Below are 15,992 nucleotides of genomic sequence, written 5' to 3'. Positions count from 1 at the left end.
CACAAATTTGTATATTAATATCTCATCCAACCTATTATAACGTCCATACTTTAAAATCTTTAACAAAAGGCCGGCAAAACTTATGTGAAGAGCATGTATTAAGGACCAATACTTCACGCATAAACTATCCAAACATTTTGAAAACACCAACAAATTCTACAAGGCAACAGAAAGGAAGAGGAGGACGTTCGGTTTGGATCAAAATAAAAGTGAAAATGGTGGGAGATATTGCTAAGAGATGGAAGGAATTGAGCGGCAATAGCAAATGGAAAGACCTACTTGATCCTCTTGACTTGGATCTACGCCGTTACATCCTCCACTATGGAGACATGGCTGAGGTCGGATACGTTACCTTTAATAGTGACCGCCGGTCCAAATATGTAGGAGACAGCTGCTACACTAAGGAAGAGCTCTTTGCTCGTACCGGCTACCTCAAAGCCAACCCTTTCAGGTAGCCGATATATCTACTTATATGCAGGGCCGGCTCAATAGTTCCACTTCCCTCGGAAAAAAAATATTTCAGAGCCCTATAGTTAGTTTTTAATTTATGTTTTTTGAGATTTTTGACTCAAGCATCTGTAAAAAACACATTTCTATTTGATATTTCAACTTACAATTAATAATGTCATGTTTTAATATTCTCCAAATATATACAAAACATGCTAATGTAAAGAATCAAGACCCCAAATATTACTAGATTTGGAGTGGATCCTAGGATGGTTGCACTCTACGCCCTTAATTCCTACTAAGTCGGCCCTGATTATATAATACTCCCCGTTAATGATGTTCAAAAACTAATGTTTCATTTTGTTATGCTTATGACAGGCTTTGATAATATGGTTTTAGTTTGAGAAATTTTGGTTTAGTTTCTGTGCCCACCACTATATAAAACATGTGAGAAAATGGTATCTCCAGGTACGAGGTGACTAAGTACATATATGGAACATCGTCGATAAGGTTACCGGAATGTTTCTTAATCAACTCATTGTCAAGGGAAGCATGGAACAAAGATTCTAACTGGTTAGGTTACACTGCGGTGTCTACAGACGAAGGCAAGGAGTTGTTAGGGAGAAGAGACATTGTTGTAGCATGGCGAGGGACTATGCAGTTGTACGAATGGGCTAACGATTTTGATTTTCCACTTGAATTAGCTACCTCGGTTTTCCCTCCTACTGACCCGAATGATCCAAATGACCCTCCTCGCATTGCCAATGGTTGGCTGTCTCTTTACACAACCTCTAATACACACTCACGTTTTGACAAGACCAGTGCACAAGAACAGGTGTCTCTCAATAAAACATTTTCCCTTACTAACTTCACATTCAGACTTTGGGATTGTTGCGACTGGTTGGTTGTTTTTTTTTGGTTTTTAGGTTCAAGGAGAGCTCAAAAGGTTACTAGAATTGTACAAACATGAAGAGATTAGTATCACCTTTACAGGCCATAGCTTGGGCGCAGTTCTATCTATTTTATCAGCCACAGACTTTCTCCATAACGAATGGCCTAAGACCACAACAAGTCTTGGAGACACGCTTTCTTGTGTCACGGTTTTTGCTTTTGGCAGTCCCCGCATCGGTGACCTTAACTTCAGAAGACTGGTCGAGTCTCTAAAAAAACTCAACATCTTGAGAATTACAAATGTTCCGGATCTCATTCCGCATTACCCGGTGTTCAGGTTCACAGATGTAGGGGAGGAGCTTGAGATCAACACGTTGAAATCAGAGTACTTGAAACGGTCTCTAAACTTGGCACATTTCCATAACCTGGAGGCTTACTTGCACGGCGTGGCGGGGACACAACACAACCAAGCGGAGTTCAAGCTGGAGATTAACCGTGATATCGCGCTGGTCAACAAGGAATTAGATGCTCTTCAAGATAAGTACTTAGTGCCTGGGCATTGGTGGGTTCTTGAGAACAGAGGTATGGTTCAAGCGAATGATGGGACATGGATTCTTAATGGAGATATGGCAAAGAATGATCAAGAAGAAGAAAAGGACGAATGCGAATTACTATGAATATATCTATAATACATGTTTAATTAACATTCACAAAATCCTTTTGAAGCAGTAAAAGAACAAGAGAATGTTACGTATTCTCAAACAAATAACGTCTGAAGCACCAAATCGAGAGAAGATGATTATTTATGTACATGGAAAAAGAGGAAGAAGAAGATCAACAAGGTATCGTGGATGTGAACCACTCCATAACATGAATTGGAGCTTTGATCAACCCTAATACGATCTCCACTAGTATAGTCACGCACAAGTAACAAGGATATGCATTGGCCATTGTGTGAGTGAATAAATTACAACCCCATAGAGTCGTATTTATAACCTTCAAAGTTTTGGTGGGTGTTTATGAGGTTATTGGGGAGATTCAAAAATCCATGTCTCCACAAACACAATGCTGTGCAGCACAGCCTGAGCTAGAACAGTAAATTCTAACAATAAACAAGACTGTGCTAGTGAGTATCGTTGTTGTGGACTTTTGTGGGTTATTGAAGTAGGTTTACTAATTGGATAAACAATCATGTTGCCCTGGAAGCAACGTGAGCAAGGCCCATTTCATATTTTCAGATGCACTCAATATAAAGAATGGCAAGTATCAGGCAGGCCCATTTTCTGAAAGAACGACAATTTCTAATATGCTTTCCCAATAGTGAAACATAGCTTCAACAATTATGTCATAAAACCTTAAGATGTCTAACAACCGTTTCATTGTCCCGTTTTAAAATGCTGGCATAACAAAACAAATCTATAATTTTATGGTTTTTGGTTTGAAGCTAGAGAATAGACATTAGTGCTGTTTTTGGCTTCAAAAATTTCACAAACTAGATCTTAGTTGCATTAGTTTGTACAAAAGCCTTTTTTTATTTGAATAAATTTAACATTCTTTTAAAACAAAATCTATAATATTATGTAAGTAAATTTTGTATATGTCGTATGTTAATTTTTCAGGAATTTATTAGACAAATATCTTCAACAAAATAAAATTATTAGGATTAACTGTTATTATTAATATTCATATTCTAAATTATCTTGTTTAATAATCTTTAAAATTTTTATTTTCTAAAATACAAAATATGCTATTTTAATATATATGTTTAACATCCATTATATTTTTTATGTAAGCTGAAAGTTTGTTTATGTGTAAATATATATTAAGATTAGCTGGAAGTTTTGAGAAATCTTTTTTTTTTTTGAGAAAAAAATGTGGCCGGTATCAAGGGGATAACCCGGATTGTCTGCATGAAATTATTTTCCTCCTAAATGAACCACTAGACTAAGAACACATTTTTGAAGTTTAAGTTCAAAAATCAACTTTTTAAATATATTCAATACACTCACCTTAAATTTTTCTTACTTACCACTAGGATCGGCCCGCCCTACGGGCGGGATATGATTTACATATGATGTATATGTCTATATTATTGTATGTTTTCTTTGCATGTGTTTTATGTTAGGATATGAAAAAAAAATGTATAATAATGTTTATGGTTGTTAAGATGTTTGGGGAAAATATGGTTTAGCTCTTATTGGTAGTGTGTTAGATTTGCTTTGGAACTCATATGTGTAAGTGTTGTTTGCTTTACTAAATGATGTGTGCGAGGAAATGATTACCAGAGGTCAACCGCATGAAAAATTAGATGTGGTGTGAGTGAGGTTGTATGCTTTCAAATTAATATGTGTTAATTTTGTTTAATCCTTACATAATAGTAGAAAAGAATTAATAAATTTTAAATAACTAAATAGGGGTAAACGACTAAACGGAACATTTAACATTTTTCTTAATTAATGTGAAAAAATTAGAACGACATCTAATCTGAAAAGGTTTAATATTATATAATACTGGTGTAATTTTTTTTGTGTGAGTACAGTTTCAATGAAAAAATGGTCGGCTAATATATATTATAACCATGGGCGGATCTACATGAAGCAGGGAGGGGGCAGCTGCCCACAGTGAAATTTTAAAAATATTGAATATGTTACCAGAATAAAAATTTTAAAGCTGACGTTATTGGCTACTGCCCCCACTAACTAAAAGTCTTTGCCCCGTTCATTTATGGTTTAGTCACGTTTTTAATTCGATCTTGTTTTGTTTTAAACTTTTTTTCTTTCCAACATAAATCATAAAACTATTTCCTAATTTACCTCTCCCATAAATGTCATTATTTTAATGATTTCCACATATTTTTGAATCTATGTCGGTATGTCCTATGATATATTGCTCGCATACTCTTCCATTTTTTTCTCGCATATTCTTTTTACCAAGTTTTATTTTAATCATTTAATTTAATTATCTATTATGTAAATATTTCTCAGAATGTATATTTACTTTAATGATATTAAAAATTAAAAAAATATATTATAATAGAAAATAAATTTTAAACTAATATATATATATATATATTCTCAAAATTTTGTTTATGTAATAATAGTTCTTATTTAACAAAATTTGAACAGAATATGTTTTATATGAACAAATAATTGTAATAAGTATTTTTATTTTATATTTAAATAATATATGTCCCCACTATAAAAATATTCTAGATCTGCCACTGATTATCACAACTCCATTATAACAACTCCGTGAGCTTCATTTTGTGGTTGTTTAATTGTTTTGTTAAAATAATTTAGTTTAATGGCTAACTGTTAATATTTTTTATGGAATAAATAAATAAAATACGTTTTTTACAGTGGCATTAAAAAAACATCTATATATATGATGATATTTTAATAATCTCATAAAAATATATTAACCTTTTGACAAAAAAAATATATTAATCTTTTTATATATAAATGTTTTGTAATAGTTAGATATTATGTTTTACATTGAGGAAAGAGATACATATATGAATATTGGATAGTAATATTTCATTTTTAACTCATAATTATCTTTTCAAAACTGAAAAGCGAATTTATTTTGTTACTTTGAATCTCTAATGAATCATAAACCTAAGGATTATATTTAATGGATCATAAAGCAAAGGATTACTTTGAATCTCTAATGGATTATATTTAAAAATATATATATACTGAGCGCGGGTTTATAACTCTAATTTATAATAATAACTACGTTTATTTTTAGCAAATTTTAATGAGCTTTCAGAATTGTTGTGTATGTGAAAATATAAATTTAACCTACTTTTGTTTATATTTAAAACAATATATTTGAGAAATGTAACTCTAATTAGTAAAAATATCATATTTTAATAATTAAACCTGAGCATTACAAAAAAATTTCAATATATTTCAATATATTTCGACATCGGTTTATAATGTACGTGTATCATTGAAATTAACAGGATGTCTTCATGTCTTCACGCCTCTGTTTAGCTTCATAAGACCTGAAAGGGAGGATAACATTTTTTTAATCAGTAATATTCTCATGTACGATACAACAACAACAAAAAATATTATAAAAATCAAAGAGCAAAAGAGAAAGGAGGAGCTCTCACTTATCACAAATCTGACAGTATTTGCACCGACTGCATACAACAATTCAAGATACCATCACCGTACAACAATATGTGCAAGAAGTTTGCAAGTGGACAGCAAAAAAGTCCTCAGTTGTCGCAAAAGGAAAACAAACGAACATAAAAGATTGTAAATTATTTTATAGAAAGTAAAAATTACTTTATGCATTAGCAGCAGATCCTTAGAAGCATTCCCAGATAAATCAGATGTCCAGAAGCTTTTAGAGACTTTTTGGTAATTGTTTTCTTGATCATTACTTTCTTTTTTCTCTTTGTGCCATCTTCTTATTGACTTATTTGGTATATAAGATCCTCTGCTGCGCTTGGCCGTTAGTCACCATCGAAATATGCGAGCCTAGCTGCAGTAACCATAGCTTTACATTCATCGTTTGCATTAAAAAATGATCATTTCTACATTTATAAAGTTGATTCAGTAACCTCAACAGAAACTGGCATGGTACTGTTCCAGGTTGTGTATGAAGCACACTTACTAAGCTTTCTATGATTCACTTTTGTTCTTAACATCCTAAACTTCTTTCCTCCGTTCTCTCTCGTTCAACACTGAACTGCAACTCAATGTTTCCTGACCTGTAACCTCGTATTATTTCCAAATCATCTTCGATTAGTGGCAACCAATTCTCTGGGTACTTCATGATGAGTGTGCATATAATCTCTGCTTTGACCCGTCTTGCGTTTATAGTTGTTACAACCGTCAAAAAGTGATCAAGTTGAAGGTTCGATATACAATGGTATATCTACATCTTCTGGTATGTCATGATTATCATTGCAGGCTTTCCAAGCAAGCAAGTCGCAGCAATGGTTGCCTCAAACCCACATGAATATACAGAACAATCAACAAACGGTTTTAAATTGCCTTATTCAAAATATGTCAAACAAAAATGTAAACAGTAAACTTGGTAATAAGGATTCAACATGACAGAAACATTAAAAAAATATGACAGAACAATCAACGCACGGACTAAATATTCCTCATTTATAAAACGTCAAACAAATATCTAAATAGAAAAACTTGATAAGGCGGATTTAACACGCCGGAAAAAAAATTAAAATTATGAACGCAAGCTATGATACATAACAACCTGTGAATCCAGTATGAGCTTATCCACTCCCCTGAGTTCGCCACCGCCTCAAGACGTTCCTGGCCTCCCAGAAACGGATCAACCGCAATTCAACGGTGGAGGAGCATCGTCCGGTCTTCAAATCAGAAAGGAAAATTGATGCGCTAGCCAGTTCTCAGAAAATAAATTTAATGGTTGGTTTTGAGGGATTGAGGTGATGGTTTTCAGAGGAGGAAAACCAGACTCGCAAGACAGAACTTCACATTGATGGCTATATAGTGGTTGTTCGAGTTAAGAAGAGGTTAAATGGGATGAAACAGAAGCATTTTTTCGACTAATGAAGAAGAATCTCGACCGGCGTAATCGAATCCACCAATAGAAGAACCCTAAATTTCGATCAGACGCGGTAGAGGAGATAAAGGTTACTCAATATTGGGCTCGGTCACTTGAGTAAAGCGTAAAGACCAAACTCAACTAAGCCCAATAAATGTCGCTGGTTACTTAATGAAACGCAGAGTATCCCGAAGAGAGGGACACGTGTCGGCCTATCAAACATCGACTTTCCACGTGGCAAAGCAGGAGTGAGACCAACAATTTTTTATATATATAGATTCTTGTCGTCATATATAGGTCACGAAGCATTAATATTCCAAGGTTTCAACGGGTGAAAGTAAGTTCCTCGACTGATATGAGAATGTCAAGTCGAGGATGTCAAGTCGAGAATATATATCAACAATTGATAAATAAGTACGTTTTTAAATGAAGTCAACATAATACATATATGCGCGCGTCGAGAATAATATTTTTGTTAGAGCATATGTCAATTTATTAAGTTCATAGTCTTACAATTTGAACCTCTCAAAAAAAAAAAAAAAAAAAAAAAAATTGAACCTCTCAAATTTCCAACACTGTAGTTGATGTCGGCGAAACTCTATATTTTAAGAGTGCACTAAACTGTTTCCATAATGTAATAGTCTTGTTTATTATCGGTTACTTTATACAAATAGAAATATGTAGTTGATGACAGCACTTCTTATACGCAAACATTCATTTGTGAAACCTTAAAATATGTATTCACCAAATAAATTTCACATTAGCTAAAGGAATGTATCCAGTATCATGTAAAACTCAAAGCTCGACATTATATAGTAGGATGAAAATAATGTAATACAAATAGTACATGCTCTTATAAAGCCATTTAAAGCATTTTCAGTCTCACTATATATATATATATATTTTTAGAAAAAATTGTACATGCTCTTATATTTTTTTTTTAAATAGTGTTTGTGATAAAAAAAATGTTTTACCGCATTTTACTTTCTACTCCATAATGAAATAAAAGATAAGTTTACTACATAAATAGAATATGCATTTTGTTTGTTCGTTACTTTATTTTCTATTCCAAAATAGAGTAGGGTTTTGGAGCAAAACCGTTTCCATATAACTTTATTTTAGAAAAAAAATATAATATTTTACATTAGGTATGCTATTAAATCAATAAATACATGATTTTCTGGCGTTTCTCTTGAATCATTAATATCACATAATATCATTTGAGTAAGCTTAAAAAATTTTCCTTACACTGGTTATTGCAGTTTTGTTAATATATTATATTTTTTTAAATGAATAGTTTGACCATCAAATCATTAAAAGTATTATTTTGATCATACGCATTTCGAAGTGCTAATTACAATCATTATTATTCTAAAACTCATCTACCTTTCGTTTTTCCCTATAAATGAAAAAGTAAAACTCAAACGAGAAAAGACCGGGGAACATTCTTTATAAGCCAATTGTAGTTACATAAAATGTAACTCATTGTAGACACAGGAAAACATACAGGAAAACAAAGTTCGATGTATTGTAAGGAGCTAGGTACGAGAATACTATTACCTTGATACAACAAAACTGTACGTAAGATTTATTAAGTTAAAAAGAGAAAAAAAGCATATAAGTAGTGATATCCAATGACTTGCATAGACCAGTCACAATTATTTGTGCTTGGATCGCCGTTAAAGTATCATTTCCGTAACGGCCATTCAGTGATGTTGCGGGTCCGGTCCTCCCGGTGAAACCCTGTCCGAATCCACTAAAAACCTCCTCTCGTCGTTATAACCTTTGAACTTGGAGAGATCAAACCCGAGCTCACGTAGGAGAACCTGACTATCTATATTTCCCATGTTTGCGACGCGATCTGCCTGAAGGATTCGAGCCTGAGAGATTGGTGATGAAAATATGATTAGGAGCATGATAAGAGTTCGCTTAAGGATTAAATTCGCCATAACAGGTGATTAAGGAGAAGAAAGGTAGCTTGTGGGGTTTGTAAGAGATTGTGAAAGAGAAAGAGAAAGAGGGAAATTGCAAAATGAGTTGAAGTTGAGACTTGAGAGAGATATGATGACTTGTTGCAGTGAGATATTTCTATTTATAGATAATGAGACACAAAATATGAGAACATGTTAAGGACTGAGTAGGTTGGGTCAGTGGAGAGAACACGATGGGATCCACAATAAAATGAAAGCCAAATCCGACTCAAAAATTTTGGATTATAAAACTCATGCACGCACACGCAAAAGACACTAATTACGATAATTTTTTGGGTTATTCAACTGATGTAACACAATAAAAGGAATGAGAATCTATATTTCAAGGGCCATTAGGAATTTACTTTACATGTACCGATATAGGTATGGTTAACATATAGAACTAATAAATGTTAGACATAAGGTTCACTAGGATAACATAATAAATGTCAACTAGTCCAGATATTACAAGAAACTGCCGGTTTTCGACGGAGAACATTTTAGGATTAGGGCGTCGAAAAAAAAATTAGTTGGGAATTCTGCAAAAAAAAAAATTTGATGGTTCCTGACGAACAATTACAGTCAGTAATTTTTTTCGCCCGGAATTCGTTAAATTTTTTTAAAATAAATTTCTAATGAATTTAGTGTGCCAGAAGTATTTCTGAGAATTTTTTCGTAGAAAATTTTGAAAATTCACAAAAAATAAATACATTTTTCCATTTATTTAAAATAAAATAAAATAGTAATATTGTTAATAAAATATACCGAAAATAGAGTTTATATAAAAAAATTTCAAAATAATTATAGTCTATATTCTTAATCTATAAAAAAATCCTAAACTAACAAATTATAAATATGCTTTTAATAAGAAATTTTTTAACTGTTTTTAGTAAGAAGTAAAAATATTTTAAATATTTTTTAAAAAATATTTGAAAGTATAAAAAATATATTGTAATAACTGAAATATTAAAAAGCAAGTTAAGAACATTTGAAAAATGTTTTTTTTTAATATACTATTGCTAACTGGTAAACTTAACAATAAAATCAATCTTTTAAAATATAAAAATATACTTAAAAAGGAAAAACGTTTCTAATATATTATTACTAACTTGTAGAAAATTATAAAAAATAGTTTTAAACATTTTTAACATAATAAGTTCTTGTTATAAAGTTAACATTTATATACAGTAAAACGTTTGGAAAAATAATTTAAAAAATACCATAATTAATAGAAAATATACAAAAAGTTTATATTGAAAAACATTTTTAAAATTTGATAAACAAAAAAAAAATTTTAACTGATAAATATTTACACTAACAATAAATATCTTTCTTAGAACTAACAAAATCAAACACAAGCAACAAAAATCTTAAACTACGATTCAATCTTAAATCTAAATTTGAAATCTTTAAAACTAACTTCCAAGTCACTTAAACCAACAACCTAACAAAGTTTTTGTCTAACAATCTCTATTAAAATGAAATTTACATAATTTGGAATGATTTAGAGAGAGAGAGAGAGAGAGAGAGAGAGAGAGAGAGAGAGAGAGAGAGAGAGAGAGAGAGAGAGAGAGAGAGAGAGAGAGAGAGAGAGAGAGAGAGAGAGAGAGAGAGGCATTTTGCATGTTCTTAGAGAGATATATACACTAATAAAATTTTGGGGTAAATATGTATTAAAAATTCCCCTGTCGAAAATTTCACTTTTCAGATCTTTTTCGTGTTCATGATAGATTCCCAACGGAAGTCAATTTTTTTTTCTATTTCCCGATGGATCGCGGTTTACGCGGAAAATAATTAATGGAAATTATTCAAAAACACTTAAAATAATTTTTTAATCGTCTGTGTAAGAATACATAATATTACCTTAAAGTTTATAATTCAATTAAGTTACCCTTAGGTAATGCTATTTTGAAAAGAAAAAAATATTGAGTGTTTATTACGCTACACTTATCATATGACCTATTCTTCCAGAGTGAGAGCAGAGCATACAACGCCTAAGAATCATGTTCTCCGTTCTATGTTGCGTTTCTGAGTTGTTGGTTGTTTCAGAGACAGTTTGTTGTAAATGACGAGTACCCTCAACATACACTGTTTGGTTATCACGACAAACAAGAAACCTAACTGTTTCTTGTTGATCACGAGCTCGAGCAGAAGCAAGATGATGTTCTTCTCTTACTATCTTGTTGTAGATTTCCTCACATATGCGTGGAACAGCAAAAAGACTATACGTTGAACAGCAAAATAGAGACTATGAATATCTGAAATTGCTGGTAAGTTCTCATAATAGAGACTATACGTTGAACAGCAAAAAGCCATGTAAAAGAGTGACTAAGAAACATTTATTCTGCCGGATCACGTCGAAAAAGAATACAAGTGACAAAATGTGGGAGGTATTATTTTTTCTTTCAGTTAACTTGGCCGACAAATTATCTAAAACCCATTTGATCTCTGTTCGTGTCCAACACATGTATATGGTTGTTAAAAAAAACATGTATATGGTGTTGTAACCTTTTATTTTCATGTTTCATCAATGTAATATAAGCTATGGACCTAAGGGTTTATTTGCGAAAAGAATATTTATCGAGTCTGACTCAGTTGGTGTACTGATTGAATTTCTAATAATGAAACTTTTCTGCCAACTAATTTTGGTGTTTCTATGCATTCTTGTAGTTTACTTATGGAAATATAAAAATGCTTTCACTTCCTTTTACTAAAATGGAAAAATAAAAGTTAATTTGGAAGTACAGTTTCAAAAAAAAAAGAGTTAATTTTGAAGTAAAACAAATGATATACTATAATAATTGAAGGTCAAAAGGTCGACAAATATACGTATTGTCCACATGGAATATTATGTCGGACCGACTTATATTCACATGCTCAGTAGGTCCCAACAAAGTTTATCCACTTTCACTTTTATTCGGTTTTTTTTTTTTTCCCAAATTGTTATATTATTAAAAACAGGGCCAAGCCCACAAAACAAAAAAAACCTAACACAAAAAGCCCAAAGGAAACATGGGTTACAAGATTTACTGCCGAAGCCCAAAAGACATGAAAAAGGCCTACGGCCCACATAAAGGAAACCGGGCAGCTTGCCCGATACGCGAGACAAGGAGGCAGGGGATCGAGCCACGTGTAGAGATCTGGAACATCAGAGAGACACGCGTCGCCCGCCTCGACTTGATCGCGACCGAGACCCAAGACCGCCGGGACTTTTCACCGACAACCCTCTCTTCGCCGGAGCTCAAATACCGACAAGCCTCCGACGAAAACCTCACCGTTCTTCACCGCTCTATCTTCACGGCGGAGAGATCCATCTAACCAAAGAGATCTCCTCCGACTTTGAATCACATCAAACCCTAGACAGGCAAGCCGAGAACCACCGCTCTTCTTCTCTTGAGCGTCGTCACCATCGTTTCGCCGACGCTCGAAACATAGAGCCACCACCGAGACCACTTTCCTTCAACCCTTCTTACCTCTCCGCGGGGAGCATCCTCAATCTTCTTCGAGGTCTCCTCCGACTTCAGAGAGCCGCGCGTACCCACAAACAAACCCATCAACCCGACCCGAACCTTGGGCGGACCACCACTTAATTCCACTAGATCCGACGACACAAGGCTATGGAAGCCTGTGCCTCCCGGAGACAAGACCGACGAGGCGTTGCTGAAGAAGCCAAGCCACCCCCCGGAGACATGAGCCGGCGACGATGGAGCTTTGGTAGCCTTCATCCCCCGGAAAAGGACTTCCGCCTCCAGACGACCGCGCCTTCCCACCAGTCTTCCAACCACCGTAGATGTCGTTTCACTTAACGAGATAGCGCCAACCGGACGTGGAAATAACCAGAGCTCAGGCAAGGCAAGCCGGGATAGGACGACGGAGAGACACGGACACAAAAGAGCGGACGGCAACACGAGAGTCTCCGGCGACGGCACGCGCGCATACGCGCCGGCCGTTCGCCGGAAACCTAGATCTACTATCTCTCTCCTCTTAGGCGGGTACTTTTATTCGGTTATAAACATTAATTTTATAACTGATAAAGATAAAGTAACCAACGGCGACAAAAGTATGTGTGGATTATTTTAATGTAACACAACAGAATAATCCGAGAAGAATTATGTCAACAATCATAAAATAGTTTAAGATGGTGCTGGAGAAAAGCCAATATAGCTGCATGACTAGATTACAAGTCAGTAAATTTGATACCCTTAAATTCTATTTGACTATTCTCTTACAGCATTTACAAAGAGCTTTTTGAATTATTATTTTCTCAACTGTTGAATGCTTCCAATGAAGCTGTTGAAAAAAAAAAAATACTACATGAATTGTTGATAGTTGAATTCTTTCAACTAGCAGAAAGATAAAAATGAAGTCCACAACACATATGTTTACTTTCAACTAGCAGAAATATTGCTGCGAGCCTGTGAGTTGTGACGATCAGTCTTCTCCACTCTTTGGTTTGGGTTTCCACTTTCAGCCGTGATATATATATATATATATATATTTTGAGAACCAAACCGTGAGATTAAATACGATTTTTGACCAGTTCAAGATTCAACCAAGTGTCACGTAGACGTAGTGATTGATTAATTCATGTCAAAAGATTATTTGCAGTAAAATCCTTCATAAAACCAAGTTAACATAACTCTGATCTAAGTGTGTGCTTTCGTTAATTAAAAAGTATTTTAAAATACATAACATTTATATATATTTATAATAAAACGAGAAAATGTATGAACTGGTGGACAAATATATTTGTTATGGTATGTATGTATGACCATCAGTCGTTAGCTCCTACTAGGAAACTGAAAGAATTATTTGTGTATTATACAAGGCCATAATATAAGTGCCAGACTTAAATTTAATGTTGAGCTAAGATCAAAGTGCTACTGGTGAAAAGAAATTGATATTTGTGTGAGTGAAATTTTAATTCAGGTCCATCCAGTGCACATATGACATCTTAGGTTACCATCTCACTTTTGAGGTATGTTTTATGATTCAAAGTGCTACATTTTCTTGATGATATTTTTTTATTATTTCCATCATTAGTATCCGTAAATTTTAATGTGATAAGAATAACTTTTTGTGATTAAGAAAAGTAAAGCATATGCATGAAAGTGACAATGCCCCTTCAAAACTTTATTTGTCCTTCCAAAACCTAAGAAGGCACCTTAGTACTAGATTCCATTATTTAGTTTTAATCACCTTTTAACTTCTGATAAAAATAACTAACTTTTGTATATATATTGTAATTTAAAATAGAATGCATGTAGACTCTAAACAAAAAGTTTGGTGAGGTAATACAGTTTTTGATCCGCTTTTTCTAGTTTGCAAAACTATACCATATATATTACGAAGGACAATTCTACTAAATAGACAATTTTCAAAATTTGATCACAAAAATAGACCACAAGGAGGAAAATGATCAAAATATTTCATTTAATAGGTAAAATGATCTTGATACCCTAGATATATAAAAAAAATATTTTTTATATAGTATAGATTATATGTTTTCAAATTCCAACTTTTTTAAATTTTTTTTTTATTTTTTTCGAATTTTTTTAATTTTTTAATTCAAATTTTCTTTTTGTAATTTGAAAATACTTTTTGAAACTATTTTTAAAAATTTTATTTTCAAATTTTTAATATTTATTTTTTAATTTATAAAATTTTAAATTTTAAATTTTAATCTCAAATCCCCCACCCATTAACTCTAAATCCTAAGGTTTGGATTAGTTAACCCTACGAGTATAAGTGTATATTTACCTTTTTAATAAAACATTTTGGTCATTTTAATTTTTAGAGTCTATATTTGTAACATAATTTTTTTTTAGTGTTATCATAGGGTATTTCCGTATTATGAATTCAAGTGAAATTCAGATGAGTTATAAAGGTAGAAGAGAGAAAAAACGATTCAAATTTTCTTTGAATTACGTTTTTAGTTAACTATATGAATGAATAAGTGCAAATGTTACTTATAAGAAGAAGTTACAAATGTTATAGATATAAGACCCGATATCAGATACCAGTAGAAATAGTAAAACATCAGCAAATCTATTTTAGAATTTTCAATTAAAACTCTAATGGAAAACACTTTAACTATACAATGTTAACAAAAAAAAATTCTCAATATTTATTTAAGGGGTTATTTGTGAAATAACCAAAAAAAAAAGAAAATTAGTTTTGTAGAGAGAGGGTAGAGAGAGATAGGAAGAGAAAATAAGAGAGAGTGTAAAATTGGTTAGTTAGTTAATTTTGGGTTTTTGTTTGGTTATTGGATGCAAATTCTCAATATTTATTTATTTAAAGTATTTAAAATTTCTGAACTATATTTGTAATATAAACATCTCAATTAAAAATTTGCAACAAATTAATCTTGTATCAATATTCTTAATTCAATATTTACAAAATCTCATATTTTAAGAACATTATATTTTTATTTGAAAAATACAGAGCACAATTCATACAACGATACACTCGCTTTTTCCAAACTCCGATGATGCACACACGACATCATTCATCCAATGAATTATAGTTTACGATTTTGATGATATAATATAAGAAATATATAGTTAATTTTGTTAACAAATCTTTTGTTGAGAATTTTTAGTGTTAAATATTTATTTGTGTACTAAAATGAATGTGAGATATTTTTATTACTGAGTGAGTGTTGGTCGATAGTTTTTTCTTACAATTTTAGGTTGAATGTCTTTCTTGACATCAAAAGGTCATTCAATTTTAGGTTGAAGGTTTAAAGATGAATATATTAATATATTAAGAACATTATATGTTAATCATCTATAAGTATTGTTAATTTAATGTTTACAAACATCTCCTATTTTATGAACATTATATTTTGATTTGAAAAATACAGACCACAATTCACTTGGTAAATGAACGCGCTTTTTCCAAACTTCGATGATTCAAACACGACATCATTCATCCAATGAATTATAGTTTACAATTTTGATGATTAATATACTAAGAAATATGTAGTTAATTTTGTTAACAAATCTTTTGTTGATAACTTTTAATGTTAAATAATTTCTTGGGTACTAAAATGAATGTGACGATATTTTTATTACTGTGTGTTGGTTGATAGTTTTTTCTTACAATTTTAGTTTGAAGGTTTCTTTTTGA

General features: G+C 32.3%; 2 protein-coding genes and 1 long non-coding RNA gene across 6 annotated transcripts; 1 reads left to right on the top strand and 2 right to left on the bottom strand.

The window, feature by feature from the left end:
* Positions 1-7: 7 nt before the first annotated feature.
* LOC106443390 (phospholipase A1-IIbeta-like) lies at positions 8-3,164 on the top strand. The gene is made up of 3 exons (XM_013884953.3): positions 8-451; positions 916-1,282; positions 1,374-3,164. The coding sequence occupies exons 1-3, from the start codon at positions 216-218 to the stop codon at positions 2,013-2,015; spliced, it is 1,245 nt and encodes a 414-aa protein (XP_013740407.2). The 5' UTR covers positions 8-215; the 3' UTR covers positions 2,016-3,164.
* Positions 3,165-5,253: 2,089 nt separating this feature from the next.
* LOC106395264 lies at positions 5,254-7,393 on the bottom strand. 4 transcript variants are annotated; one of them, XR_002660388.2, is made up of 4 exons: positions 5,915-7,138; positions 5,637-5,835; positions 5,459-5,488; positions 5,254-5,347 (listed from the first exon to the last, which is right to left on the bottom strand). It is a non-coding gene; the product is annotated as an uncharacterized LOC106395264 (long non-coding RNA). The 4 variants fall into 4 exon arrangements; XR_007335799.1 differs by having other exon boundaries at positions 5,256-5,347; positions 5,459-5,835; positions 5,915-7,158; XR_007335805.1 differs by lacking the exon at positions 5,254-5,347 and having other exon boundaries at positions 5,438-5,835; positions 5,915-6,300; positions 6,577-7,148.
* A 921-nt stretch (positions 7,394-8,314) lies between these two features.
* On the bottom strand, positions 8,315-9,601 carry LOC106443391 (CLAVATA3/ESR (CLE)-related protein 6). Its single transcript, XM_013884954.3, has one exon. The coding sequence runs from the start codon at positions 8,835-8,837 to the stop codon at positions 8,595-8,597; it is 243 nt and encodes an 80-aa protein (XP_013740408.1). The 5' UTR covers positions 8,838-9,601; the 3' UTR covers positions 8,315-8,594.
* Between the last annotated feature and the right edge of the window lie 6,391 nt (positions 9,602-15,992).

Source organism: Brassica napus, chromosome A3 (genome assembly GCF_020379485.1).
Source record: "Brassica napus cultivar Da-Ae chromosome A3, Da-Ae, whole genome shotgun sequence".
Lineage (NCBI taxonomy): Eukaryota > Viridiplantae > Streptophyta > Magnoliopsida > Brassicales > Brassicaceae > Brassica > Brassica napus.
Note: the sequence above shows the minus strand (reverse complement) of the source record. Positions and strands in the feature narration are given on the sequence as shown.

What these genes read in the sequence shown, in the direction of transcription:
- LOC106443390 (XM_013884953.3), top strand. Translation starts at nt 216, where the DNA reads ATGGTGGGAGATATTGCTAAGAGATGGAAGGAATTGAGCGGCAATAGC. An exon ending in CTCAAAGCCAACCCTTTCAG is followed by an intron (nt 452 to 915) that starts GTAGCCGATATA and finishes TGGTATCTCCAG; the next exon opens with GTACGAGGTGACTAAGTACA. An exon ending in AGACCAGTGCACAAGAACAG is followed by an intron (nt 1,283 to 1,373) that starts GTGTCTCTCAAT and finishes TTTGGTTTTTAG; the next exon opens with GTTCAAGGAGAGCTCAAAAG.
- LOC106443391 (XM_013884954.3), bottom strand. Translation starts at nt 8,837, where the DNA reads ATGGCGAATTTAATCCTTAAGCGAACTCTTATCATGCTCCTAATCATA.